General features: G+C 53.4%; 7 protein-coding genes across 7 annotated transcripts; 4 read left to right on the top strand and 3 right to left on the bottom strand.

Annotated features, from left to right (window-relative positions):
- Nucleotides 1–437: 437 nt before the first annotated feature.
- J7T55_002087 (uncharacterized protein) lies at nucleotides 438–2,420 on the top strand (the record flags this gene model as incomplete). Its single annotated transcript, XM_053133463.1, has 1 exon — nucleotides 438–2,420. The coding sequence occupies one exon, from the start codon at nucleotides 438–440 to the stop codon at nucleotides 2,418–2,420; it is 1,983 nt and encodes a 660-aa protein (XP_052988646.1).
- Nucleotides 2,421–3,046: 626 nt separating this feature from the next.
- J7T55_002086 (uncharacterized protein) lies at nucleotides 3,047–4,481 on the bottom strand (the record flags this gene model as incomplete). The annotated part of the gene is made up of 2 exons (XM_053133462.1): nucleotides 3,047–3,663; nucleotides 3,719–4,481. The coding sequence occupies 2 exons, from the start codon at nucleotides 4,479–4,481 to the stop codon at nucleotides 3,047–3,049; spliced, it is 1,380 nt and encodes a 459-aa protein (XP_052988645.1).
- Nucleotides 4,482–6,212: 1,731 nt separating this feature from the next.
- J7T55_002085 (uncharacterized protein) lies at nucleotides 6,213–7,610 on the bottom strand (the record flags this gene model as incomplete). Its single annotated transcript, XM_053133461.1, has 6 exons — nucleotides 6,213–6,431; nucleotides 6,498–6,531; nucleotides 6,625–7,097; nucleotides 7,151–7,200; nucleotides 7,326–7,370; nucleotides 7,520–7,610. 6 exons carry the CDS (start codon nucleotides 7,608–7,610, stop codon nucleotides 6,213–6,215), a joined length of 912 nt encoding a protein of 303 aa, XP_052988644.1.
- Nucleotides 7,611–10,019: 2,409 nt separating this feature from the next.
- On the top strand, nucleotides 10,020–11,696 carry J7T55_002084 (uncharacterized protein; the record flags this gene model as incomplete). The annotated part of the gene is made up of 6 exons (XM_053133460.1): nucleotides 10,020–10,115; nucleotides 10,204–10,269; nucleotides 10,408–10,480; nucleotides 10,743–10,883; nucleotides 10,957–11,533; nucleotides 11,600–11,696. The coding sequence occupies 6 exons, from the start codon at nucleotides 10,020–10,022 to the stop codon at nucleotides 11,694–11,696; spliced, it is 1,050 nt and encodes a 349-aa protein (XP_052988643.1).
- Nucleotides 11,697–12,902: 1,206 nt separating this feature from the next.
- On the top strand, nucleotides 12,903–18,169 carry J7T55_002083 (uncharacterized protein; the record flags this gene model as incomplete). The annotated part of the gene is made up of 4 exons (XM_053133459.1): nucleotides 12,903–12,989; nucleotides 13,112–13,483; nucleotides 13,537–17,769; nucleotides 17,825–18,169. 4 exons carry the CDS (start codon nucleotides 12,903–12,905, stop codon nucleotides 18,167–18,169), a joined length of 5,037 nt encoding a protein of 1,678 aa, XP_052988642.1.
- A 1,000-nt stretch (nucleotides 18,170–19,169) lies between these two features.
- On the bottom strand, nucleotides 19,170–20,600 carry J7T55_002082 (uncharacterized protein; the record flags this gene model as incomplete). The annotated part of the gene is made up of 1 exon (XM_053133457.1): nucleotides 19,170–20,600. The coding sequence occupies one exon, from the start codon at nucleotides 20,598–20,600 to the stop codon at nucleotides 19,170–19,172; it is 1,431 nt and encodes a 476-aa protein (XP_052988641.1).
- A 2,831-nt stretch (nucleotides 20,601–23,431) lies between these two features.
- On the top strand, nucleotides 23,432–26,593 carry J7T55_002081 (uncharacterized protein; the record flags this gene model as incomplete). Its single annotated transcript, XM_053133456.1, has 2 exons — nucleotides 23,432–24,008; nucleotides 24,069–26,593. The coding sequence occupies 2 exons, from the start codon at nucleotides 23,432–23,434 to the stop codon at nucleotides 26,591–26,593; spliced, it is 3,102 nt and encodes a 1,033-aa protein (XP_052988640.1).
- Between the last annotated feature and the right edge of the window lie 383 nt (nucleotides 26,594–26,976).

Raw genomic sequence — 26,976 nt, 5'->3', positions numbered from 1 at the left:
CTCGCTCTGTCCGCTGTGTATCTGTCTCTCCGAGGCCAGTGTCGAGAAGGCGCACACTATTTCCTGTGAGACGCTCGCTACTGCTTACCCTTGGCCACGAGAGCCAGAGACAAGTTCGAGGGCAGGCAGCCCGTCTCCCCTTTCCACTGACGCCGCCGTGGTGTCAAGCCCGCCCCCATCTCAGCCTTCGGCTGAGCGCCCACTGTCGATCGAACAAGGATATCATTGAACGTTTATACGGCCTCATTCCACCAACAACCACGCTTCCGACAGCCACATAATCTTCCGCCCTGTAGGTGCTGCACTTCCATTGAGATTGGCTACTGCTAGGCGCTGCGCTGCAATGCACTGCGCCAGCTAGCTCCGTGAGTATTGAATGCAGCTGACAATATAGATTACGCACGAAACCACCGAGACCCCCTTCCCCTCCACCCATCATGGCCAATGGGTTGGACAGGCTGGAGAGGCTGTTCTCCAAGCGGAAATCTGCACCTGCCCGTGACACGACGGCGTCCAACATAAACGGCAGTGCTCCCCCCGCTTCTGCGCAGCCAGAGCCGGACTCCCCATTGCAGGAGACCACTTTCCCCCCTCCATCTTTCATAAGACCTAAGGCAAATCGCATGCACGCCCGTGACGAGTTCGAGCTTCCGTCGCCTATCTCAGTCGCTCGTGCCAGCTCTTCTGATTCTGCAAGAAACAGCCGCCGGCTCTCACATCTCGACACACGAGATATGAACGACAAGAGGCGCCGAAGTGGCCCCTCGACCACTGCTGCTTTTCATCTTCCCAGTCGGACCTCTTCATTGCTTGCCAGGAGACACGACAGAAAACCGGGTGGACCAATCCAGCTGCATCTCCCTGGTGGAACAACAAGCACCGACAAGCCTACATCTCACTCTTCTCAGTCCCCATCTGCGGATACAACAGCCACCAAATCAGAAGACCAAAAGGTAGCCCAACGACATCTCCTTGAAGCATTGCCTATTTATCCAGCAGTCAAAGTCGAGACGCCTCCTGCCTCTGACCAGGATGAGTTCAACTTTCCTTCACCGCCTTCCAGTACACGTGGACGATTACCACCCGCCATCCTTAGCCCATTTACACCAGAGCCTTCACCTGATATGATACCACAGCGCGACTCCGTACTAAGTGAGCCAAAGACGAGTAGCGATCTCAGGCGTGCCTCGATATCCACGGTCCCATCTAGACGAGCGACAGTGGCCACTATCTCCAGCACTGCATTACTGGACGACGACTGGAGAGACTCATACATACATGATCCCCAGATCACAGCCAGCCCGAAGTCGGAAACCGTGTTCCAGGAACCTAGAGTCCAAGACTTCCTCGCTTTGACGGCTGATGACCTGGCTGAAGTGAGGACCAAAGTGCCGTCAAATCCACCCCTAAGGCTGCCACCTCCTCCACCAGTGCTGCCTCCGGGCATGCGGTCTCCACCATTCTCTCCCAGCAGACGAGGCAGCAATATGCTGGGCCCTCTCGCTCCAGATGAGGTCGCTGCCTTCCAAGCAGCCCGTATCGCCAAGAAGTACGACTTCGACTTCCTCTATGTCGTCAATTTCTGGCCAAAAGAAATGCTCCACCTCCACCGCCCAAGCGAAACACTTCGACACTCCTCGATACCCAGCACCGCGCTCTCCTCGCCCACCTCATCCTTCTCAAAGCCGCCCTCCATCCTCTACTCCCCGATATCCGAATGCCCCACCACGAAGAACTCGACACCTCGCCACTCCCTACAGGCTCCGCCGTCTGAGGCAAGCAGCAACGACTACCACCACATCGCAGACTGCTGTCCCGAGTCCGCTGGGCCCGGCCCGCGCACCGCCATGGCCGGCCGCCTGCTCGCCGCCTACGGGCTCAACACGCTGGACGGGCCCTTCCGCGCAGGCACCAGGGCGCACCGCAAGATCCTGCGCGAGGGCACAGACGGCTGGATCGAGTACCGCAAGTCAGATGCCCAGGACAACGAGTTCGCCCGCGGCTACGCCCGCTCCTACTACACGGCGTCCGACGAGGACGAGCAAGGGGGTTCGCCCCGGCGGGCGTCGGCCCCGGAGAGCGGCAAAAGCGCCGCGGCGTCCGCGTCCGCGTCCCGGCTGGTGACGCAGATGGAAGGTGCGATCTCGGTGCGCCAGTCATTCAGTTCGGCCGTGGCAGCAGGCAAGGCGGCTGCGGGAACCAGGAATTCCGCGCAGAAAGGAGCCCGCGTCAACCGCGGCATCGTGTTCGCGGCGTACCGCCGGCCCAGGAGCCACGGCGGCACGGTGCACAGCAGCCGGGCGGAGCTGGACGCGCTCGAGAGGGAGGCCCAGGCGCTGGTGGACCTGGTTCTTGACTTCCACCAGGACCGCCGGAGGTGGCAGGTCTACCAGGAGGCAAGGAGGGCTTCGGCGGATTAAATAATGTCTTTTGGTCGGTGAAGAGGCGTTGCTTGAACGGTCGGATCTGTGCTGGGCTACCTGGCCCCAGTACAGCACAACGGTTTCACTGTTGTAAAGATACAGTGTTCGAATTATTGAGCTACAGCTACCCGTCTTTGGTTGAAATGAGCCGCCCTTAGAGGGTCGGCGTGTCATAGCCTGAGACGGGTTGGCGAGGAGCTACGGTACATGGCATGACATGGGCATGAGTTCCGGGACCACGGGACTCCATCAGTGAGCGTTTTTGAACAAAGCCCTCTCTCGGCACGATCACTCCATTTGGAGTGACGTGAGAGATGAGGCATACGACTTGAAGATATCTCTTTCTCACACTTGGATAGCGATGCGCAAATGAAGACAATGATGACACATATAACCACCCACGGGCTCTCCTTCTTTTCAACTTGTTCTTATTCCAGGTATGCTGTAGTTGTACAAGTACTCAAGTGACTACCTGAAACATGTTCTTCTCCTGACCTAAGCCTAACGGACAACCATCTTCATCGTTATTCCAACCTACAAATGGCTGGCTGCCTTCGTCTCCATCCAATCATCCAGCCGTCATCATTCATCCATCGGTACGACTTTACCACCGCGAGACGTGGTCAACGTCTGTAAGGATTAGCCCTGATCACCATGCGCGGCAGCTCCGGATCCCAGTCGGGCTCCTGGCCGTTGGCGCGGAGAACGTTGGTGATGAGCTCCTTGGCCTGGTCCAGACTGATAGATGTGGGATCAATAGGAGCTGTGAATCTCCTTGGGTCCTCAATGATAATATTTCGTGAAGCTGCCTGTTGGTACGCCCTGTGTGGGAAGGCCTTCTTTTGTGGGATGGCCTGCCGTGGGCTGGGCGTAGGTGGGATGCTTCTTTGTGGGCTCGTGCTCTGTAAAATCTTGTTCTGAGGGATCGTATGCTGTGGCGAGGATCTCTGCAGGATGGGGTATCGTCGGTTGGTCGTCCGTGGGATGAACTCTCGGCTGATCATGCGCGGAAAATCCATCTCTGGAGTTGATCGCTCACTGGCACCGCCCCTCTGGATCATCTCTGGGTCTTTTTGATCGCGAGTGCCATCCTCTTGGTTGATGATCTCGGGGGTAGTCGTTCTGGCACGAGGATTCTCGATAACAGGGAGGACCGTGACTTGCTCGGGCATCTGCTCTTTGCATTTTACGTAGAAGTTGCGTAATTTTGTCTCCAAGTCCTTGAAAAGTTTCATCGCGTCTATTGAGTCACGTCAGTAAGTATTCTCCATGGAAACGGCATAAATCAGTATTACCTTCGTCGCGCTCAGGAAGGAGATCGTCGGTGTGGTTTCCCCAGTCATCATCAATAGGAAGACGGAACAGCGAGTCCTTGTCTTCCTTGAGCCTTTTCTGCCAGAGCCCGATCCTGACCGCGGCTTCGACGCACCATGTCTCAGAAATCTTGGTTCCTTCTTTGTCCACGGCCTTGGACGTCAGACCCATGAGTTCCCACAGCAGAGCACCTTTTCTGGACGAAGTCGGACCCTTTCGAGTGACGTCTCCGTGTGTGTAGCACATGGCCGCGATCCTTTCCTTTTCGGACACTTCGCGACCTCCAAATAAGCTTCTGTCCCATATTTCCTTCATGGCATGGAAGAAGTGGAAAACGTCGAGCCAGGCACGGGGGTTGTCTTTATTGTCAAAGCCATCGATGTCGGGGCAGAAGGTCCTGCAGAAGATATCCTTGGCGAAGAAGTTGTTGTTGCGCTGCCTATGGCCCGAGTCCACCTTAAGGTACAGGGGCGCGCATCTGTAGAATCGCTGGAGGAGGTCGATTGAGTTTTTGAGGACTTCCGAGTGGAAGGAGCCGTCATCTTGATCGTCGATGTCGGCGTGTCGCTTGGTAGAAAGTGCGTTGTAGAGTATGGTGGTCTCGACGTTAATTTTCTGGTCAACAGGGACACGGAACTCTTCCTGAAATACGAGACGAATTTGGTCACGCTGTTTGGGTGTAGTCTCGTGAGGCAAAGCGTGTTCTGCATTAGGTGCGGCCTGGGAAGGCCCTGCCGTAGCCATATCTGGTATGATAGCGAGGCAGACCCCAGTAGTGGTACAGATCTATTTGAAATTTCAAGAATAGGCAGAAGTAGAGCTCCATGTAGGAGGAGGGTAGTTATGGTGTAGTCGAGTTGATGCTGATTGCGTTGTGGATTGTATTGTGGGTGAAGGTTGGGTTGCCCAGGTGAGCCCACCGTAGCTTGTCAACAAAATAGGCCGCGAACCTCGCATTAGGTCATACAGGCGTTCTGAAAGTTTCATAAGAACGACCGAGTCTTCGAAAGCGCCAATGAAAAACCTCGGTAGCAACTTGTTCCAAGCTAAGCTCATCTCTAAGTCGTGCTTGCCTCCAAGCTGGGGGTGAGGGGAATACATGTAGCGGCGACGATACCGTGAGGATTGACATTCCCACTAAACGGGTAATATGATATGTCTATGACATTGCAGTCTGGTGGGGCAATAATCTTCTGAAGCAAGCCCAAGAAGGGATTCCCACATGCGATTTGTCAGTTAGTCACCTAGCTCTGCCTGTTTGAAGTGTAACGATGTTATATGCTAGCCTTGAAGGCCAGTCTAAATAACAAAATAAACAAGACGCTGATTGTGACAGTGCATATGACAGGCAAAGGGCAGCCCTATACACCTCTTGACTACAAAATGAACCCTAGACCTAATGCTACTGTTTCAAGAAGCTCATGTGTTCTTCCTTTGCCCTTTACAGATGGCCAGGACATTGTCATCCTCAACAAAACTTCCCGGATCCAAAACCATGGCGGATTCAGAAAGAAGAATAGAGGTTTTTTGTCATTTGGCAGCCTTCGGTGAGAAGTCACCTCTGAAGTTCTAAAGAGACTTTTGAATAAGATGTCATCTAGCTACGCCCGGTCTTCGGGAGGGACAGGCTGAAAGCTACTTTCGATCCAATGCCATGGCAGGCTGGAAAGCTGTCAATTCCGTGTCATTGCTTTTGCAGTTCTGAAATTTGTGAGTCGATGTGTTTTCACCCAATTGACATATTATTTAAGATACTACAAACATTCTCAGTTGTCACTCAGCCCAAAGTGGACCCATTGCAAAAGAATGTAACTATATTGGTCAAAATCTGACCCATAACACTTCTCCTGCGTCTAGGAATACATGAGATTCGGCGAGACCGGCCCCACGCGAGCTGTGTGCAGTGATCAATACCGAAGACTTTCGAGCTCCTCTGTTGAAAAGTGCGAAACCACAACTTTCCAGCTGATATTGGAGAGAGTGCTGCCAAGCGTGGAAGGCTTCGCGGCACTCTCCACCAAACACTGTCAATTGCTTTCCAAGAGCAGCAGAAGGCAGATATACATAGGCATCAGCATGGATGATGACATATCAGTTCCAGTGAGTCAGCTGCCACTGGTCTCTAAAGTTTAACAAGTCAGATATACTAGGGTGGGCTTCCAAAGGGGCATCCAGGCAAAGAGTCTTCAGGCGAAAATTCGAAGAAGTTAGTCATACAATACAGACTGACAGAACGCGAAGTATGCGCAAGCACCTAATCTACCAGCCAGATCGACAGGCAAGTCTATAGGAAGCGTGAAGAAATCGTCTGCGACACCCGGCCTTGGGTTATGTGAGACTCATATCGAGTAAAAGAGTCGGAATGGGCCCCTTATACGAGCAGAGGAATGTTTTCGACTGAATCCATTGTCTTCCAAGCAGCGTATCAGATATAATGAGCCTCCAAAGGATGCTTGACAGGTCTTGACTCAGCCTCTACGCTTGACCTGCCTCTTCTACTGTCTCTTCCCTGACAATTGTTGTCCTGACGTTCCGACTCTTGTCTCGAGTCGCTCCGTCCGACTCTGTGGCTGTAGTCAAGATGCTGCGGGCTCGCCTCGGGTTCCTAAGGATTGATGGAAACACGTATCGAACAGCCTGTGGGTCTGCCTCTGTCCTGTACTTGCCCATCAGGATGCTCAGAGAAGGCAGACACTGTTCGAGGAGTGCATTAGCAGACCGGAGAAAATTTGAAATTCGGTTCCGTTGTCTGGTACTTACAGCACAGATGAGCCCAATGCTTATTTCAGATACACTTTTACGAAGCTTGAATGTCAGCCCAACTGATATCGAAACCTTAGCTTCAAATGGAAGCCTTAATCGCAAAGAAGCATAAACAGAAAATTACCCCAGGAGATTGAACTTTGTAAAGTTCAGCGTGGCGTCATTAAAGCTATTCTTCTGCAACAGCAGCCCCAGCCTGGCGAAGCTCGTTGCGGTGGCCAAGCCTCCAGCACCAAGCATGAGCATGATCCGGATCTTTTTCATAGTGGAGAAGGTGAGTGACCATGTCAGAATAATAGGTGGAAAGAGGATGACAAGGTCGGAAATGGATGCCACAGCTGTATCGGCGATGAAGCTAGCCTGCCTATCGAGGCATCTCGACGGAATTGATGGGTCCCAGACACCCTGGATCGGCAGGCAGATGATGATTTTGACTACTGTAATGGCGATGCAGAAGGCGACTTGGAAGGCTATCGTTGCCCAGAGGAATATGGTCGTTTTGCGGAACTGATGAAAAACACGGACGAGCAATAAGAGTAGGGCTAGCTTGGTCGAAAAGCTTGCGATGCTGTAGCAGAGAGACGCCGCGTACGAGTACTGTGGTTATGATGTGAGTGCTCATTTCCATACTAACAGCTGAGCAATCTCACCCTTTGAAACTGAACCACGTCTTGTGGAGAAACATCCCAGAGATGGTAGCCTTTGCGGGCATCAGCGCACTATTTTGTAGGATCCTTCATGAGCGACGCAAAAATTACCTAGTCCGTGGCGATACACTGTTTCATGTAAGTATTGGCGAATTGTGGTGAAGGTGTTGGAGCTTACTGAATATTGAGCTGACCCAGTAGCATAGCAAAGACGCCTCGTCAACTGTCAGTACACGAGTCGCAGCACCAGTACAAAAGACGTATTTAACGTACATATGCGATGATACAACTCCCTATGCGGCTTGTTAGCTAATGCAGGTACCATGATGTGACGTAACAGACAGGCGGAAGTGTGAGCCGGATGTGACCTACATTCTTCGCTTCCCATATTGCGCAAGACGATGGACCTGACGTACATTCGTAAAGCAAAAAGCGGTGTTGTGAGGCACAACACAACGATCATGATCCCAATATTGACAGTATGCAAAACATCTTTGGGATTCTGAACATCAGAAACTTCTCCCTGCGGCGGAGGGACGGCGCCTTGCTGTGATGCCATCTCGTGAAGCTCTAAATCCGCTATCTTGAGATTCGCACTGCCATTCCGTTGATTACACCATGAAGAAAGAGACTCGTGATATGTAATAAGTCTCCGCTTGACTTTTTATTTTTCAAAGATCTTGGACGGGGAGATTAGAGTTTCTTTTAGTGTCGATGCCGGCCCGGGAAAGTAAGTTGGTTTGAGGTGAACCAAAGCATTGAGAGATTGTACGAGTCAGACAGTTAATCGATAATCTTGAACCTTCTAAGTCGAACAGCAATGAAATAAACAATGCTTGATCACCCACCACTTTCCGCACATTAAGGTTTAGCACTCGTCTACATCTGTTGCCGGCCCCACAAAACCCATGTCCAGACTCCAATAGTTCACACGTGGGACACGAAGCTCCGGAGAAATTCAAAGTATCTCATGAAGCCCTAAGGCATTGGCAACGAACTAAGTCGAAAAGTGCAACCCTGAAGCAAACGAGTCCGAGCTGTTGGTAGCAATGAAACATCGTGTTCGCCTGGTAATATTCATACACATTAGCACACACATATGTCGACTGAGGCAGGAGAACCGGTACATCTTGTTCTCGGTGGAAGACACGCGAATTCATCGAACGAAACTAGCAAGCTGTGAAAGTTTGCTAGCGAAACAATGCGAGCCAACACAGCATTTGCTAAGTAACGGCGCGGATTTGGGAATCAGAAATATCGAATTCAGTATAAGTCAGGCGAATACTTGACGCAGGAATTCCTCCTGCATGGGCGCAAACTTCAGCCGACGCAAGGCAGCTGCGAAACGCAAGGGGGGTTGACACCGTGCCGTCTTTTCAACTTGTCCGACCTGGTTCTGGCCTCACAAATCTCAAGAGCTAACTTTGGCTGTGTGCTGAGCAGGAAGCACGTGGACATGCCTCTGGGGTTTGGCTAGCACTGCGCTTTGTTAACGAGCAGCGACCGACTCTCGACGGGCTACAATGAAGCTACCAATTCAATAGCCTTTGGCTTCGATAATGGCTCGAAACACCGGCCCAAATCCACAGTCAACCGGAAAGCAGGACTTCGAGACTCGGCAGGTGCTGTCACTCTCGTCGGCCGCGACGGGCTGGTACGGGACAATCACAATAGAGGACATTTGAGACGGTCGACATGCCCGCAACCCGGACCCAGTTGCCCTTCATCGCAAGGCTGGCGGCACGCGTGAGCCCGGCATCGATATCTGCTGCCACGTCCAAATGTACGTGAGCTGAACGAGGAGATCACGCGGCGCGCGACCGAGCTGAACTTAGGCAAGTGAATCGAGCAACGCATCGTGCCCCCCTGAGAACGTGTTCCCATTTCGGCGCTGAGAAGGAGGGCCGGCCAGGTCGATTGCGAAACAGCTGGACATCAAGAAAGATGGCTAATCATGACACTAATGCATACATTGAAAGATGCTTGCTGTGAGCCGATGTCACAGGCTCTTGGGCGACCATGGTGATACTTGAGCGTTGACCGGCTAATTTGGCCCACCGCCAACCTTCTTGCTATTGGAAATTTAATGCGAGGTGAAGCGAGTTTGATACAAGGCCTTACTAATTTATCCTGTGGATCTCAAGCCTATTCTAGAAAGTCACCTCTGCCAGCGTCTGGTAATGGTAGCCTTGTGAGTGTACACGCTTCAAAAGCGGAAAGGAGAAAGTTGAGCAATCAATAGCGCCTTGAGCTCTTGCATCGAATGGATTCCGCACCAATGACCGATGATGTCTTTCTCAATGATCTCCGCACCCACCTCAAAGTTCAAGGGCGCTCAGTTGCGGTGGCTGACGTTGGCACCAGGATCAGAATCTGGTCAACGGCCCAGGGAGAGCTGCGATCTTCATCAGCACGGCGGCAGGGCTTGACTCGATGCCAGCGATTTCCTCGGCCAGACCGATATCAGACAACGTTAGCTTCCGATTCGATACTTTCTCAAAATCAATTACAGAAAAATGCAAGAAATTTATTAGCTGGTGCACGTGAGACTGTTTGTGTGTGTGTGCTGAAGCTGGAGAAGTGGGTCGAGGCAGCACGGATGTTGTCAGCATAACTGGAGCCGGCCAGAGGACTCCCTGTGGATGAGTTGAGCCAGGAAGTATACAGAAGTGACTACCTTTGGGGTCAATTTTCCCAGTCTGTTGGTAGAACTTTCGAGGTCGACCAAGATCTCCTATTTGTACCCGGAAGAAGGAGTATGAGAAGCCGGCCCGCTTGGGCGGAATCTTAAATTTCGGTGGCCATGGTTGACGGCTGCCGGATTCGATGATCGGCATCGGCCACCGCGACGCCTGCCGAGACCCAGGGGACAATGAAGCTGACAACAGTCAGCAACGGTGTCAATCATCTCCGCTACGTCAGATATACGGGTTTCCAAGACTGCACACGACAGGGTTTCAACTCCTTCGTGATGGAACGTGCAGATTATCGGTGAAATTCTTGATAGGCACTCAGGACAGTGACATCGGCGTGCCAGCTGCTCCCCAATTCTGTAGACTGTCTTGCACACCGAGGCGCAGCTCTCAAATCTACTCGCGCTCTTCGAGCTGATACCGGGAATGGTGTGAGTGAAGTTGAAAATGAGGCCTGCTGAATTGCGGCGCAGCGGCCAGCATGAAGTGCAGATATAATGCTATTCGAGACGTTGAGTGCAGTAGCTCCGGGTATTTCTTGCTTCGGTCTCAGGCTGTGTGCGACAGGACTCGTTGAGTGGCTCGAAATCAGGAACCCCAGACGCAGCTTATGCCGGGTTTCGTACCGCCCTCGTAGGGTGTGGGCCGTCTAATGATAGGCCGCATATCCACAAGGCCAATCAGATGCGGGATATGTGCTAGGAATGGAACCTCAACGAGTTGGAAACTGGATGCGACATAGCCCCTGAGCCTGCCTGATGTTGCAGAGAAATTCAGCTGAAGGATCAGGAGCAAAAGCATAGTTAGGGTTTTGCAGATCGGTCCTGTCTTTTAAGCCCCAAAGATCCCATGATGAGTGAAAGGAGAGGCCGTTGTAGGCCTTTGCTTAACATGTACCGCAGCCATGGCTGGCCGATACCCTGCCCATGAGGGCTTGCAGGTCGCCCTACAGGATCACACATCCCAGGCGCCAGAAGTCTATCAACACAACGCGCCAGAGGTATATCAATATCATGATTCGGCGCCAGAGACTGCTCCTCAAGGTATGAGGCCCTCCAATGCGTTGGGTCCCGCAGCACAATTTTTGTTGACGGCCACCAGGATATGTAAGTCCAGAGAAGCCATATCAGTACCAGGAGCCGCACTCGCCCGCGGCAAGCAAGCCTCGCCGCTGGTGTGGTCTTCCAAAACGGACGGCACTCATTGTTGCGGCTGTGGTTGTGCTCGTCATCGTCGGCGCTGTTATCGGAGGAATAGTTGGAGCTCTGGTTACCAGGAATGGGAACAGCAGTGCCAGCAGCGCCAGCAGCGCCAGCAGCACCGCCAGTGCCACCGCCACCGCCGCCTCGGATGCCGCAGTGACCAGTGCCGCGACAACGGCCTCATCAACCTCATCGACCTCATCTGCCTCATCAAATCCGACATCGACGTCAACGAGCACGACGTCGGCATTCCCGACGCCATCGAATGGTATACTGCCACTGAACTGCCCAGCGATCAATAATACCCAATATACGACCGATGGCGCATCGTTCTTCATATATTGCCTCACAGACTTCAAGACAAGCCAGGGGAACATCGCCCAGTCACTGCAACCGAGCATCAACGACTGCATCGACACGTGCGCCACGTACAATTCGAAGAACACAGATGAGCCGTGTCAAGCCTTGACCTTTGGCGCGAACCTCACGAGGTGAGTAGAGAGGGAATCATGGTGACCTGGATTCGTGGAGCTAGAGAGGCTGAACAGACACGCTAGATACGGAGGAGCAAACTGCTTCCTCAAAACAGGACCACTGCAGAGCAAACCATACACGGTAGACGACTACCAGGCCGGTGCTGTGCTGATAGGATGATGAAAGCCGCGGGAGAAATATAAAGCCTGGAATTTGCATGGTTCTGCACTGCGCGGCAGCGGCCAGCAGACAGCTCCAGGACGCCTTAGCTGCGATGTGTGGCGATCTCGCCGCCCCTATCGACGTTAGAAGACCCTCAAAACCAGCCTCAGAGAGAGGCACTCGGGATAGGACCTCTTGGGGTTATTTATCTGCCTAGTTGGCCGCATCGGTCGTATACAACAAGCAGATGGAGACATTGCTCTGCGCCAGGTGCAGGCAATCGAACATCAGATAATGCTGACTCCAGAGAAGGAGACTTGAAGTCGGTGCAGAATCTTTACTGCGCTCTTCCCTTCATGTTGAGGGCAGTAGCAAATAATCATACGTAATGAAAGTGGCATGTGAGAGCATGCAGTCTAATGAGAACAAGCAAGGTCTGCGCGGGCGAGAGATTCGATTGTCATTAAGATCGTCGGTGGAAAACGTGCTTACATAACTGTCACAAGCGAGGAAATAAGGATACGTGGAGAGCTCCTGGGTGCTCCGTTTTGGGACTAGCACCGTTTTGCCGTCGGGACTCAGGTAGGTGTCTGGGCGTGCTGGCTGGCTGGACCCATCTGGGCTGCTGGGCAGAGCCTGGTGTATTCCTGGTAAAGGTGCTAGTCTACTGAGCAGACGGGGTAGACTAAACAGTAAACAGTAGGTAGGGGTCGAGCTGGCCTGACTAGGTGGCTCGTGCGCGCTAGCCTGCCCACAGTGAGCTGCGTCAGGCAGTTTCCAGTCCTGTCCGAACAGGTAGCCAAATTGATGAATTGACGAAACTCGATCCAGCCTGCCACTTTACCTACCATCCTCACCTTACCCATCAACCTCACCCTGTACGAGACGACGACAACCTCCCCGCTGACTGCCATCAAAGGCAAGGCCATATCAGGATCCAGAGCCCTCCAACTTGTCCTCTTTTCCTTCGTTGGCTGGCTCTCCTTTAATACCTTGATTCCCCCCCTTTCTTTCCGCCTGTCCTGGCAGCAAGCTGGCCACGAAACAAACAATTGACACCTTTACATCTACCTCCAACGCCTCACCTTCCTCCATCTCTACCAGTTGTGTCAAACATCTGCGGGTTCCTCCAATACCGCTCTTCAGTCTTACCCCGTCTGATCGCAGCTTTGAGTCCGTTTTCGATCTCAACTTGCTGTGCGCAAGTCGGCGCAAGTCATCACCATGGCACCGCTGCCGATCAAATTCACAGAGCTGCTGCAGCTCACCAGCATAGGTGTCGACCAGGCTGCAATCGGCTTCAACTCATGCGTATGTTCTTTCTGACTTCTTTCTTGCCTCTAACCCTCCAAATTCATCTTGGTGCCGAGCGCAAGCCGGCCGGGCCGCTCGTGTGGAAGCAACAGCTAACCCTTGGCTCCTTACCTATCTAGACACTCGAGTCCGACCACTACATCTGCATTCGAGAGAAGAAGAACGAGGCCGCATCCCCCGAAGTTGTTATCGTCGATCTCAAGAACGGCAACAATGTGACAAGACGACCAATCAAGGCCGATAGTGCCATCATGCACTGGCACCTCAACATCATCGCGCTGAAGGCGCAATCGCGGACAGTCCAGATCTTCGACCTGGATAACAAGAAGAAGCTAAAGTCTGCCACCATGAACGAGGATGTCGTGTTCTGGAAGTGGATCACCGACAGCTCCCTCGGCCTTGTCACAGACTCCGCTATCTACCACTGGGATGTGTTTGATGAGAATCAGCACATGCCAGAGAAGATCACGGACCGACACGCCAATTTGACTGTAAGCAAGAGCCTGCGGATCGGTTTCTGGGGCGTGTACTAATAAACCCATAGGGCTGCCAAATCATCAACTATCGCGTTAATGGTGACGGCAAGTGGATGGTGGTCGTCGGTATCAAGCAAGATCAAGGTCGCGTTGTTGGCCAGATGCAGCTCTACTCTCGAGACCGTGGCATCAGCCAGGCAATCGAAGGTCACGCCGCCGGCTTCGGAACAATTCGATTGGATGGCGCGCCCCAGGACACGAAGCTGTTCACCTTCTCCGTAAGGACAGCGGCAGGCGCAAAGCTGCATATTGTTGAAGTCGATCACGCCGAGACCAACCCGGTCTTCCCAAAGAAGGCCGTGGACGTCTTCTTTCCTCCCGAGGCAGTCAACGATTTCCCAGTCGCTATGCAGGTTTCCCAGAAGTATGGCGTCATCTACCTCGTGACAAAGTATGGCTTCATCCATCTCTACGATCTTGAAACCGGTTCCTGCATCTTCATGAACCGCATTTCCAGCGAAACGATCTTCACATCCTGCGGGGACGGCGAATCATCTGGCATCGTGGGTATCAACCGCAAGGGCCAGGTCTTGTTCGTGTCTGTCGACGACTCCAACGTTGTCCAGTATCTGCTGCAGAACCCGGCCAACACTGAGATGGCAATCAAGATGGCTTCGCGAGCTGGACTACCCGGCGCGGACGATCTCTATGGACGCCAATTTGATCAACTTTTCAACTCGGGTGACTACATGGCCGCTGCTAAGATCGCTGCGAGCTCCCCTCGAGGCTTCTTGCGGACGCCCGCCACAATCGAGAAATTCAAGCGACTCCCGCAGCAACCAGGGCAAATGTCATTCATCCTGCAGTACTTCGGTATGTTGCTGGATAAGGGCACGCTGAACCAACACGAGACGATTGAGCTCGCGCAGCCCGTACTTGCGCAGAACAGGAAGCAGCTGCTCGAGAAGTGGCTCAAAGAGAACAAGCTCGACTGCTCTGAGCAGCTGGGTGATCTGGTTAGGCCACATGATCTTAACATGGCACTCACAATCTACCTCAAAGCCAATGTCCCCCACAAAGTGGTTGCTGGGCTTGCTGAAACCGGTCAATTCGACAAGATTCTGCCATATGTTCAGCAGACTGGATACACGCCTGACTGGGTCGGCTTGCTGCAGCATATTGTGCGCAGCAATCCTGAGAAGGGAGCCGAATTTGCCACCTCTCTCGTCAACCAACCACAAGGGTCTTTGGTTGATATCGAACGCGTGGTAGATGTGTTCCAGGCCCAGGGCATGGTGCAACAGGCTACCGCTTTCTTGCTTGATGCTCTGAAGGACAACAACCCTGACCAAGGTCACCTCCAGACTCGTCTCTTGGAGATGAATCTTATGCACGCTCCTCAGGTCGCTGACGCCATCCTTGGCAATGACATGTTTTCACACTTCGACAAGACCCGAATTGCCACGCTTTGTGAGCAGGCTGGCTTGATGCAGAAGGCTCTGGAGCTCTACGAGGACCCCGCAGCTGTCAAGCGAGTCGTCGTTAACATAGCAGGATCGCAAGGTTTCAACCCCGACTGGCTCGTCAACTTTTTTGGCAAGTTGTCGGTCGAGCAGTCTATTGACTGCCTCGATGCCATGATGAAGACCAACATCCGGCAGAACTTGCAATCAGTCATCCAGATTGCCACGAAGTACTCTGATCTTCTTGGTCCCGAACGCCTTATCGACCTCTTTGAGAAGTACAAGACCGCTGAAGGTCTGTTCTACTACCTAGGGAGCATTGTCAACCTTTCAGAAAACCCCGATGTCCACTTCAAGTACATTGAGGCAGCGACAAAGATGGGTCAATTCAACGAGGTGGAGCGCATCTGCCGGGACAGCAACTACTACAACCCCGAGAAGGTCAAGAACTTCCTGAAGGAGGCGAAGCTCGCAGAGCAGCTGCCGCTCATCATTGTGTGCGATCGGCACAACTTTGTGCATGACCTCATCCTCTATTTGTACCAGAACCAGCAGTTCCAGTCCATCGAGACATACGTGCAGCGCGTGAACCCGGGTCGGGCACCTGCGGTCATCGGCGGCCTTTTGGACGTCGACTGCGATGAGAACATCATCAAGAACCTGTTGTCGACTATCAACGCAGCATCGGTGCCCATCGATGACCTTGTTTCCGAAGTGGAGTCGCGAAACCGTCTCAAGTTGCTTCTGCCGTTCCTGGAAGCCACCCTCGCCTCAGGAAACCAGCAGCAGGCTGTCTACAATGCCCTCGCCAAGATCTACATTGACTCGAACAACAACCCTGAGAAGTTCCTCAAGGAGAACGACCAGTATGACACTCTCGTTGTTGGAAAGTACTGCGAGAAGCGAGACCCCAATCTTGCATACATTGCCTACAGCAAGGGCCAGAATGATCTCGAGCTCGTCAATATCACCAACGAGAACTCAATGTACCGTGCCCAAGCTCGGTACTTGCTTGACCGTGCCGATAAGGAGCTCTGGTCATTTGTCCTCAGCGAGAACAACCTCCACCGACGATCGGTCGTCGACCAAGTCATCTCGACTGCAGTACCCGAGTCAACCGACCCTGCCAAGGTTTCCGAGGCTGTGGCATGCTTCCTGGCGGCTGATCTCCCCAGCGAGCTTATTGAGCTCCTGGAGAAGATCGTCCTTGAGCCCTCGCCTTTCAGCGACAACCAGAACCTGCAGAACCTGCTCATGTTCACTGCCGCGAAAGCTGACAAGGCTCGTGTCATGGACTACATCCATCGACTGGACGGCTTTGATGCCGAAGAGATCTCTGGCGTTTGCATAAATGTCGGCTTGTACGAGGAGGCATTCGAGATTTTCAAGAAGATTGGAGACAAGGTTGGCGCAGTTTCCGTGCTCGTTGAGCATGTTGTCAGCATTGACCGCGCTCAAGCATACGCGGATGACGTTGATCTGCCCGATGTCTGGAGCAAGGTTGCAAAGGCACAGCTTGATGGTCTACGTGTTAGCGACGCCATAGAATCTTACATCAAGGCTGATGATCCCAAGAACTACGCCGAGGTCATCGAGATTGCCGTTCATGCCGGCAAGAACGAGGAACTTGTCAAGTACCTTCGCATGGCTCGCAAGACTCTCCGTGAGCCAGAGATCGACACCGCGTTGGCCTTCTGCTACGCTCGACTGGACCAAATCGGCGAATTGGAGGACTTCTTGCGCGGCACTAATGTCGCCAACATCGAGGAGTCCGGTGACAAGGCGTATGAGGAAGGTCTCTACCAGGCCGCCAAGATTTTCTTCACCAGCATTTCCAACTGGGCCAAGCTGGCTACCACGCTTGTCCACCTCGAGGACTACCAGGCTGCAGTCGAGTGCGCTCGTAAGGCCAACAACATTCGGGTGTGGAAGCAGGTCCACGGCGCTTGTGTTGACAAGAAGGAGTTCCGCCTTGCCAAGATCTGCGGTCTCAACCTGATCGTCGATGCTGAGGAGCTGCAGACCCTCGTCAAGCAGTACGAGCGGAACGGCTACTTTGATGAGCTCATCGACCTGTTGGAGCAGGGTCTTGGCTTGGAGCGTGCTCACATGGGTATGTTCACAGAGCTGGGCATTGCACTGTCGAAGTACCACCCTGAGCGACTCATGGAGCACCTCAAGCTGTTCTGGAGCCGTATGAACATGCCCAAGATGATTCGCGCCTGCGAGGAGGCAAATCTGTGGCCTGAGCTTGTGTTCTGCTACTACCATTACGACGAGTATGACAATGCTGCGCTCGCTGTCATGGAGCGTCCGGAGAACTCGTGGGAGCACCAGCAGTTCAAGGAGATGGCCGTCAAGGTTGCCAACCTTGAAATCTACTACAAGGCGATCAACTTCTACCTGGAGCAGCACCCTTCGCTTCTCACCGACCTCCTGCAGGCTCTTACGCCTCGAATTGACGTAAATCGTGTTGTCCGCTTGTTCCAGAAGTCTGACAACTTGCCGTTGATCAAGCCGTTCTTGCTCAATGTGCAAACCCAGAACAAGCGCACCGTCAACGATGCCATCAACGATCTTCTCATTGAGGAGGAAGACTACAAGACCTTGCGTGACTCCGTGGAGAACTACGACAACTACGATGCCGTCGATCTGGCTTCGCGGCTTGAGAAGCATGATCTTGTCTTCTTCCGGCAAATTGCTGCTAACATTTACCGCAAGAACAAGCGTTGGGAGAAGTCGATTGCCCTGTCCAAGCAAGACAAGCTCTGGAAGGATGCCATTGAAACTTCGGCAATTTCTGGCAAGACCGAGGTTGTGGAGGATCTCATCCGATACGTAAGTCAAGCACCGCTTGCCACATGTCTAAATTCTTGTGCTAATCACACCCTAGTTCGTTGATGTTGGTAATCGCGAATGCTACGTTGGCATGCTGTATGCTTGCTACGACCTCCTTCGCCCTGATCTCGTCCTGGAGCTTTCTTGGCGCAACGGTCTGACGGACTTCTCCATGCCTTACATGATCAACATGCTTGCTCAGCAGACTAAAGAGCTTGCACTACTCAAGGCTGACAACGAGGCCCGGAAAGCCAAGGAGAAGGAGCAGGAGAAGGTTGAGGACAACACACCCATCCTCGGCAACCGTCTCATGATCACTGCCGGACCTGGGGCCAACACCGGTGGCGGCGGATACGCTCCTAACGGCTTTGCTCCTCAGCCAACCGGGTTTGGTTTTTAGAGGCAGCCTCCGGTAATCAACAAACACCAGCAGCATTACTCATCTATTCTGGTGAAGGCTGTGAAGGCACCAGAGTTTGTGCCTGTCACGTTTCAGAATGCTTCGAAGACGACTGGCCCAACGAAACCGCTGAATGCGTCCGCAGCTAGTTTCAACCCCAAGGTAGCCACGTTTTGTCGCCTGCGCAAGAGGACTCCAAGCCATAGCCCGGAGGGAAACAAGCTCCGTGCTGAAGCACATGTGTTTGTGCCCAATTTTCCATCTGTCATGGACTCACCCAGGCGTGTCTAGAGGGGCCATGTTCTGGGGGGCGGCGAATGGAGTGCGGATGTTTCTCTTTAAGTCCGGATGAGGCTTCTCCTATGGTATGCATGCGGGGTTCAATAGAGGAGCCAGGCATTGAAAACGATCATTCTTCATCCTTTTCACGAGTCGGCGGTTAGGTTGATCAGGTACTTGGGGCGGCCACCATTTTCGGACGATGAGAGACGATCATAGCACGTGGCCAAAATGCAGGGTTATGGGGTGAAGATAAGATTATTGTATGATGTACATTATGCATGTCGATTTTTCTACGATCTCGTTCTTCTCTCGGCTTTTCTCTTGACAAGTTGCTGCCGTAACATGACCGGTCGGTCCACGTTTGATGTGAGTGAACAGCTATAAGCACGTAGGTATGTGAACAAAGTTCCCTAAGCCCCGCGGCAATTCCGATCCATGACCGTCTGTACATGGTCAGTCAGTTTGAACACAACACTTTTGGGATTAGATACTGCTATGTTACATTTCTCGAGCACGGCGGGTAATGTTCTTGGTGGGTCTATTCGGGTATGTGTGACAAATGTCATAAATGAGACCGCAGCTCTCTACTGTAGGAGTTGTAATTACTGATGGCTTGACGCCGCTGGATATATAATAGGTTTCCTGCCACACCGCTTCAACAATCCGTATAGTTATAACAATGTCACCGGGCGATGGCAGAAACATCGTCATAGCCAACCTAATCCAGCCTCGTACACACTCCGAAATCCTGTAACATCTTCCCTACCACCACCATGCCGCCAATTGCAGGAATCCACAGGGGAAATAGCACAAAGATTGCAAACCAGGCGCTCACGCCCCTCTCGCCGGAGCTGATCGAGCGGCGAGGCGGCTGCGGCTTCCCGCGCCGGTCCGGCCGCCCTAGGATATAGTCCTGCAGCGACATGACGCGCCGGTGGGTGGCGACCGATGCTGAGACCTGCCTGATGAGGATGGCCGAGGCGGACCCGATGATCAGCCATGCCAGGACCCAGGCGCGCTCGACGTGGACGTCGCTGCCCGTGCGGAAGCCTGTCAAGCCTCCGACGATAGCGAGGGGCACCACGGCGACGAGCAGGTAGAACGAAGAGTAGGCGACTAGGCGCACGGGGCGGGCGAGGGGCCCGCCACCGTCGTATGGGATGCGGCTGCCACCGAGCTCGTTGCGCATTATGCGGGCTGTCTTTTCTAGGTCGACTGTGGCGATCATGCCGGCGAACTCAGCTGGGGGCCGGTGGTGTGGGCGGCGGTTCTCCATTGCGTCGCGCATGTCCTCGGTCCAGACGAGGTACATGTTGTTGTGGACGGGCAAGATCAGGCTCACGAGCAGGTTTAGGAAGCTCATGACGGCGTAGGGGGTGACGGTCAGGCCGAAGGCCGCGTAGCCGTACAGGTCAATCTGGTTGCCGCGGGCATTGTACAGCGTTGATATGCCCCAGATGAGCTGCAGGATACTAACGAGGATCTTGGCAATGTCGAGCTGGCCAGGTACCTCTATCCTGTGCGACTTGGGCCGCCGCACGCTCGACGGGACCGATGGGACGGACTCGGTCTTGCCGGCTGAGCTGGAAGAGGCGCTGCTGAGTGTTGGGGAAGCCGGCGCATCTTCGGGCATGAACTCCCTCAGCGGAACCAGAGGCGATACCTCGACGAGGCAGTATCTTTCCCGGTCGCGGATAATGCACGTCCCCAAAATCGACCGCGATAGCGGCACGTAGACGGGGTCGGTGGCGAGGCTGAAGTGCCGCGAGAACCAGTCGCCGCCGTTCCCGTCCTCAGCGTCGTCGTTCTCCCCCATAGCCCGGGACACGTGGGTGCGCCTGACGACCATGCACAGCGCGCCGGCCTTGGCAGCCTTCTGCAGAGGCGGCGACGAGCGGTGGAGGTCGGTGTAGAAGAACAGCAGCCTGATGGCGCGGATCATGCCCGACCCCGGGATAAACAGAGCGTTGGCCGTGTCGACAATGGTTTCGGCTAAGCTCTGCCCGGGGCGCGCAATGAGAGTGGCCGCGTGGGCGAGATAGTTGGTGCCGAAGAAGACGGCCAGGTCGGTCCATGATGGAGGAACGCAGAGGAGATTGGGGTCTCCGTGGTTTGTCGAGCCGGCTGGAGCATCAAAGGTTGATGCCATTGTCAGCCTGTACCCTTTGCCGGTGTGCCTGACATCTACGCCCAGGTCAAGTGGTGATGCGTAGAGAAACGGGGTTTTCACCACTTTGAGGGCATTCGAGATAGACCTCCTCCTAAATCCTCCATACTCGTTTAAGGTGGCTGACAATATATGGGCCTGGTGCATGAAGCTATTCCCATTACGACTTTAGACCCATGTCTTTTCACTCCTCCTTCGCGATCCACTCTTTCCTTCCTAGTGTCACCTCAAAGATCCTCGACTTATAGAAGTAGGCGGCTCCGCTCTTGTGGCCCTGTATCACCTCGTGAAGCAGATGTACCACCACCCGGAATGGGTCTGTCACAAGTATCACTCCAGCATCAGGGGCGTGCGAAATTATTGGCGCCCTCGTCGACGAAGGGCCCAATAGTTGTCGTGACTGTCAAAGGCGGTGTTTCATTCTCCTCGAGAATGAGAGGCTGTGGCTTTCCAGCTCGGCGTTGGGCTGGCTGCCGCCTAGCCAAAATTGTCCAATCTCTCCTTACCATTTCTAGCGCAAGGTGTGACGAGTTGCAATGGTGCAATATTCAGCCCCTGTGACCTTCACGAGTGAAGGCGCTTCATATATTACTGACGAAAGGCAGAATGGACCTGGTAGCTTGGGATAGAGGTGGACTTATACCCGTGGCGGAACGAACTGTTGCACTTTCTGAATACCTTTCATGGAAATATTGACAGATTCTAATAGCATTCCCTTTTCATAGCGCGCTTGGGGCTTGTAACAAATCTTAATATACACGTATTCCTTTGCAACAGAAAGCATCCATTTAAAGTGCTAAAAGGAGATTTTATTGGTGTATTCCAAATGCACTACTCCTGAGTCCCAGGTAAAATCGTTTCATTACTACCAGAGACAAAGTTTCCACAAATGCTACTATTGAACAGACATACCGACCTCAAAAATCGACTCTGGGCTAGAATATTTAGTTGATCATTGCCATCTGTATCATGCATACATGTTTGTTGATGAGAAGCGCGTGTCTCACTACAAAATGGGTCGTGCGCAGTGGGCCATGGGGATTCTGTCACTTGCTAGTAAAATGGTATTCGACATTTGTCTTTTCTCGCTACAATTACAGGACCTCTGAATCAACAGATGTAATGCACACATGTACTTCAATGTTGACCGTGCCGAGTTACCATCCATCCACATGTGCATCGTGTAGCCATACTCAATTGCAACTAGCCCTCCGGCATGAACTCATTGCACAGAGGAGGCACTCAGTTGAAGTGACATGGAATTCAATCAACAATCTAAGAATCTAGAGGCATGAGGGAACAGGGTCGGAAGCAGGCATGTCCGCTGTGTTGGGCGCCCAGATCTACCCCTGAGCTGCTGTGCCTTGCAGATTTGTCTGTCGCTTTCATCATAGTTACTGTGTAGTATGCATGATAATGAATCTTTAATGATCTTGTCGGCAGAGTCTTTCACTGCAAACTCAATGTTGCTTGCTATCAAGCTAGCCGAGATATTTGTGATGAAGCTATGTCGAGCTAGGCGTGTGGTCGTCACGACGACATCGTGACGCGCATCATATACACTGTTGAAACAACACCGCCACATTCACAAAAAGTTCTTATAGTCTATTGCGGAACCTTCTAGGCCTTAAGTATTTCTCTGTATAGAGGGTTATCCCAAGGGAGATTACCCTAGAGGAAATTATCCTGGAGAACGTATTTCAAAACATGCCATCCCATAAGAAACTATTCGATACTTGGTTATTATATGGCTGGTTGCCTTACAATTACCCATTTCTTTTCTATTCATTCATTATAAAAGATGCTGTACCGCGAAGCAGATACCCGAGCGTAAGCTTTACGTGATGCAAAGGCCTTCATGGGGGTGAGAAATCTTATGAAAGACGGTCCCAGAAGAGAAGGATTCCAATCCATGGCAGATTATTTCCACAAGAGATTATGCTGTCAGAATTTATCCCACAGGAAAGTGTATGCTGACTGGTCAAGCAAAGAAGTCGAACCAAAATGTTCGGGATCCCTGCGAGCTTCAGTTCAGTGGGGGTACGCCCCAAGGTTCAGGGGGTGACAGGCGCGGGCCGCTCGGAAAACGGAGGTTTTAGGCACCTGAGTTAACCGCATTCACAGCCTCAGCCTTAGCACAGAACCCCCCCGGTCACGCCGCAGCGCCCCGTTAAAATGCTGAGGACGACCCGCAATTTCTGCTCGCTTCTTCTCTGCTTCGACACCGTCTGAATCCTTCACCAAATCCTCCACCAAGGCTCAGCAGCGGCCGCAGATCTCTGTCAGCCCGCCCTGTCAACAAGCATTGCCAATTGCCATGAGCGACTCGGCAAGATGAGCAATGATATCATCGGTACGGAGATGGGCTGGGCGAAGGCTGGCGACTATCTTGTTCTGTTCTGGTCTGGTCTGGTCTGACGTGTGGCTGCGCGGCTCCTGGCTGCCAGCAGTACCAGAGATCCATACATGGACTGAGTCCGAGAGCATACCGATGGTGGAACCTCGACTTGGCTGCAGTTGTGGGGATACATGCTAAAGGATTACTGTCGCTGATCGCGATACATCTTGGTTGCTGTGGTTGCCTGCGCTGAGGTTCCGAGCCCGCTCATAAGTATGAACGGGACTCTTTCACAGAGGCGGGCCCAAATGGGCCATTGCTGTCAGATTTCTCTGGCATTGAGTACGTCGCAAGCACCAAGGAGAGGAGACCAAGCTTTTCGGACATCAGACGAGGGAATACAGCAGAGGTTGTGTTTCTGGTTGCGATACCCCTGACTCTCCTTTACGGTTTCCTCCTTGCGCCTCGAACCAATATGGCTGTTCCACAAGCATCGAAAACGCCTGAGGACTACACTTTCGCGTTGGCAGACCTCCCACAAGACCCTTTCCTCCCACAGGGCGTCCTCGAAGGCCCAGCTTTCCTCGATACGCAGGCTTGTCTTTGCGCCTACAGGCAATCGCCTGTCTCGGACAGCGATGCCGCAGCATGGGAGTGTATAGGAAACCAGACAAATGGCATCGACGTATATACAGGCGGCAAATGGTTCAGACCAACACACAGCGCGAGCATATCCGATGACGCAGACGAGAACCTTGGCCCAATATGGGACGCGTCTAACCCGCCCGACATCAGTGCGCCGTTGATCTACGACGATGGACAGGACGACCTTGTCGCCATTGACGAATCAAGACTGAGCCCGTATGATGCTGCCTGTACTGGTCTGAATCACACAAGATTCTCCACAAGCTTTTATCGAGCGGTCCAGCAGCAAGCCAACAATGAGACAATGGTAGATGCTGCACCCTGCTACAGGGGCCCGTACGCTGTGCCTATGCAAATCATGGACTTGGAGAAGTGGCAGCAGGGCGGCTGTAATGAGGGCTTTTTATGTAGGTGAAACCCAGAGGTATTTTCCCTCCGAGTCATTAACTGACAGCTCTGCGTTCCAGGCGAGAATAACACAGTCAACTCATTACCACAATACTGCCCACCCCCTGACGTGTGCCAAATGTCAAGATCCGCAGGCATGACCTGTCAAATCGCGCACTCCAACACCGGCATGGGACCATTCGAGCCGGTTATCTGCCAGGGTGGGTTTTATTGTCCTGCAGGCGGAAAAGAGAAGTTGCAGTGCCCATCCGGAAGTTACTGCCAGCCCGGTACGGCACAACCAACGCCGTGCGTGGCCGGCAGCGCCTGTCCCGCAGGCTCTGTGTCCCAGCGCTTCTACATTCCGCTGGCGATGTTAATCATCTTCGACGTGTGCCTGATACTCGGAATGGTCCTTCTCAACCTTCGAAAGCGAGTCAAGAAGGACACGAACGGCCAGATTGATATCTCCCAAAGTGGCAAGCCGGGCAACGGCTTGCGCAGAATAATGACGGACCGAGTCGCCGCATATAAGAGCGTACGCCCGGATGACCATGCGCAATGGGATCAGGAGTCGTCGTCGCCCGTATCAGAGCCAGATACGCCCCGACGGGTGCCGACTGGGTTCGAGGCCGCGCTCGCCATGGAGCAGGGCCAACGGATCCAGGACATGGCGGACCTGTCTCCTGAGCTAAAGTCCTTCGTCCAATCAATGCAGAAGGCCACTGATGCCGCTCGGCTCGGCCTATCGTTCCAGTACGCCGACTTGAGCTTCCATCCTAAGGGTGTGTCGAGACCTATCCTACAGAACGTCACGGGATCCATCGACAGGGGCTCCTTGACTGCAGTCATGGGTGGATCCGGGGCGGGCAAGTCGACGTTTGTGAATGTGCTCATGGGCAAAACCACCAACACTGGAGGTCTTGTGATGGTCAACGACACGCCGAATAAGATGAAAAGGTTTAGAAAACAAGTGGGAATGGTGCCACAAGACGATATAGTTCTTCCAGAGCTCACTGTCTATGAGAACATACTGCATAGTGCCCAAGTCCGTCTCCCTCGCACTTGGGCCAACAAGGATATCCAGGCACACGTCGACAGTGTCATCGACTGCCTCGAGCTATCGCACGTTCGAAACTCCAGAGTGGGCACTGTCGGAAAGCCTGTGATCAGTGGTGGGCAACGAAAGCGGGTCAGCATAGGTATGGAATTGGCTGCGGCACCTATGGCGATATTCCTGGACGAACCGACATCTGGCCTCGATGCCACTGCTGCGTCTTCTATCATGCGGACACTCAAAGCAATTGCTCGAATCGGCATATCGGTGATCGTGATCATTCACCAACCACGCATGGAGATCTTCGAGATGCTGGATCAGCTCATCCTGCTTGCAAACGGCCAGATCCTATACGAAGGTCCAGAGAACTATGTGCAGCAATACTTTGAGAATTGCGGCTTCGCATTCCCGCCGCATGCGAACTCTGGTGATGTCGTCACAGACATTATCACAGGCAATGGACGTGCCTACAAAGCCCAAGGCGAGATTAGCAAAGACTGGCTCATCTCCAACTGGATCGGCTCTCGACAACACGCGAAACTGAAGGAGCGGCACGCATCAGCCGTAAGCTCCGTCTCATCAGCTCATGGCCGCCGGCTATCCGTCACCCCATCGTCATTAATGAGCTTGAGCCGCAGCAGCCTCCCACTCGACCACCAGTCCCTCCGTGATCCCGCCATGCTCGAGGCGCTGAAGAAGCGCGGCGCACCGCGCCTCAAGCAGACGTGGCTGTGCCTGCGTCGCGCGATGGTTCAGCAGTGGCGTGACAAAACGTCGTTCTGGTTCGAGATGATACTCGCATCGGTCGCAGCCGCCCTGCTCGGGTTGGCCCAAAACAGCAGGAACGGGGTCCTTTTTCGCGGCATCTATAAGGGCGAATTCTCTATTCTGTCGAACGCGGTCGACTTCAGCTCCGTCCCGCAGCTCTCGCTGCTCATGGGCGTGGCCATTGGCCTGATCTCGGCGGCTCCGGGTGTGCGGGTGTTCAGCGAGGAGATGCTCCTCCACCGTCGAGAGGCCGAGGCCGGGCACTCGCGCCTAGCGTATTTCGTGGCAAAGGTGCTCTGTGTCCTTCCGCGCATGCTGGTCGCGTGCTTGCACTTCTCCGCTATCACGCTTATCCTGTCCAAGCCCGTCCTTCCATGGGGCATCGCGTTCCTCGCCAACCTGGCGTACTTCTGGTGCGTGTACGGCATGTCGGCTATCATCTCGATGGTTGCTAAAAGGGAGGACGCGCCCCTCCTGGCGACCATGGTGTCCCTGATCGTCGGGATCCTCTGCGGCGCGGCGCCGACCCTGATGCAGGTGGCCAAGTGGCACATGGTGTGGCTCTGGCGCATGTCTCCCGGCGTCTGGCTTACGGAGCTGTACTTTGGCGAGCTCGTTCGGCCGTTCGGCTACCTTTACCAGACGGACATGGCGGCGGGGGTGATGGGGTTCAAGCTGGACGCAACGTGGCGGAACATGGGCGTTCTGCTTGCCATCGGGGTGGTGTATCGGCTGATAGCATATGCTGGGCTGTTCCTGGGCAAGAGGATGAGGATCTGATGGCATGTGTTTCTTTTGTTTCCATAGCGATGGAGTTAAGGGTGAGCAGATTTGATCCGGATGGAAGGGAAAGCATACCACATACCCACTAGACTTTTTAGATCATATAGATCCATTGATGTCTCACGCCTTCACGGACCCCGTTTGTGTGTATGTGTGTATGTGTGGATATGACAACCTCATCGGGGATGGCCTCCCTAGCGAGCGTCGTTTTCATGCCCCTTGCCTAATTCACTCCCGAAGGAATTCTAGCTGCGCATCGTTCCTGCAAGTTGTCGTCTGCTGCACAACCTACGATCAGTCCACCGGTCCCTTGGCGCTGGCTGAAGTCACACACGAAGTGCAGGAAACGTGCTCAAACGTGCGCAAACCACCCCAGCATC

Source organism: Diaporthe amygdali (genome assembly GCF_026229845.1).
Source record: "Diaporthe amygdali strain CAA958 chromosome Unknown NODE_37_length_474048_cov_65_229390, whole genome shotgun sequence".
Lineage (NCBI taxonomy): Eukaryota > Fungi > Ascomycota > Sordariomycetes > Diaporthales > Diaporthaceae > Diaporthe > Diaporthe amygdali.
This window is presented reverse-complemented; position numbering and strand designations above follow the sequence as displayed.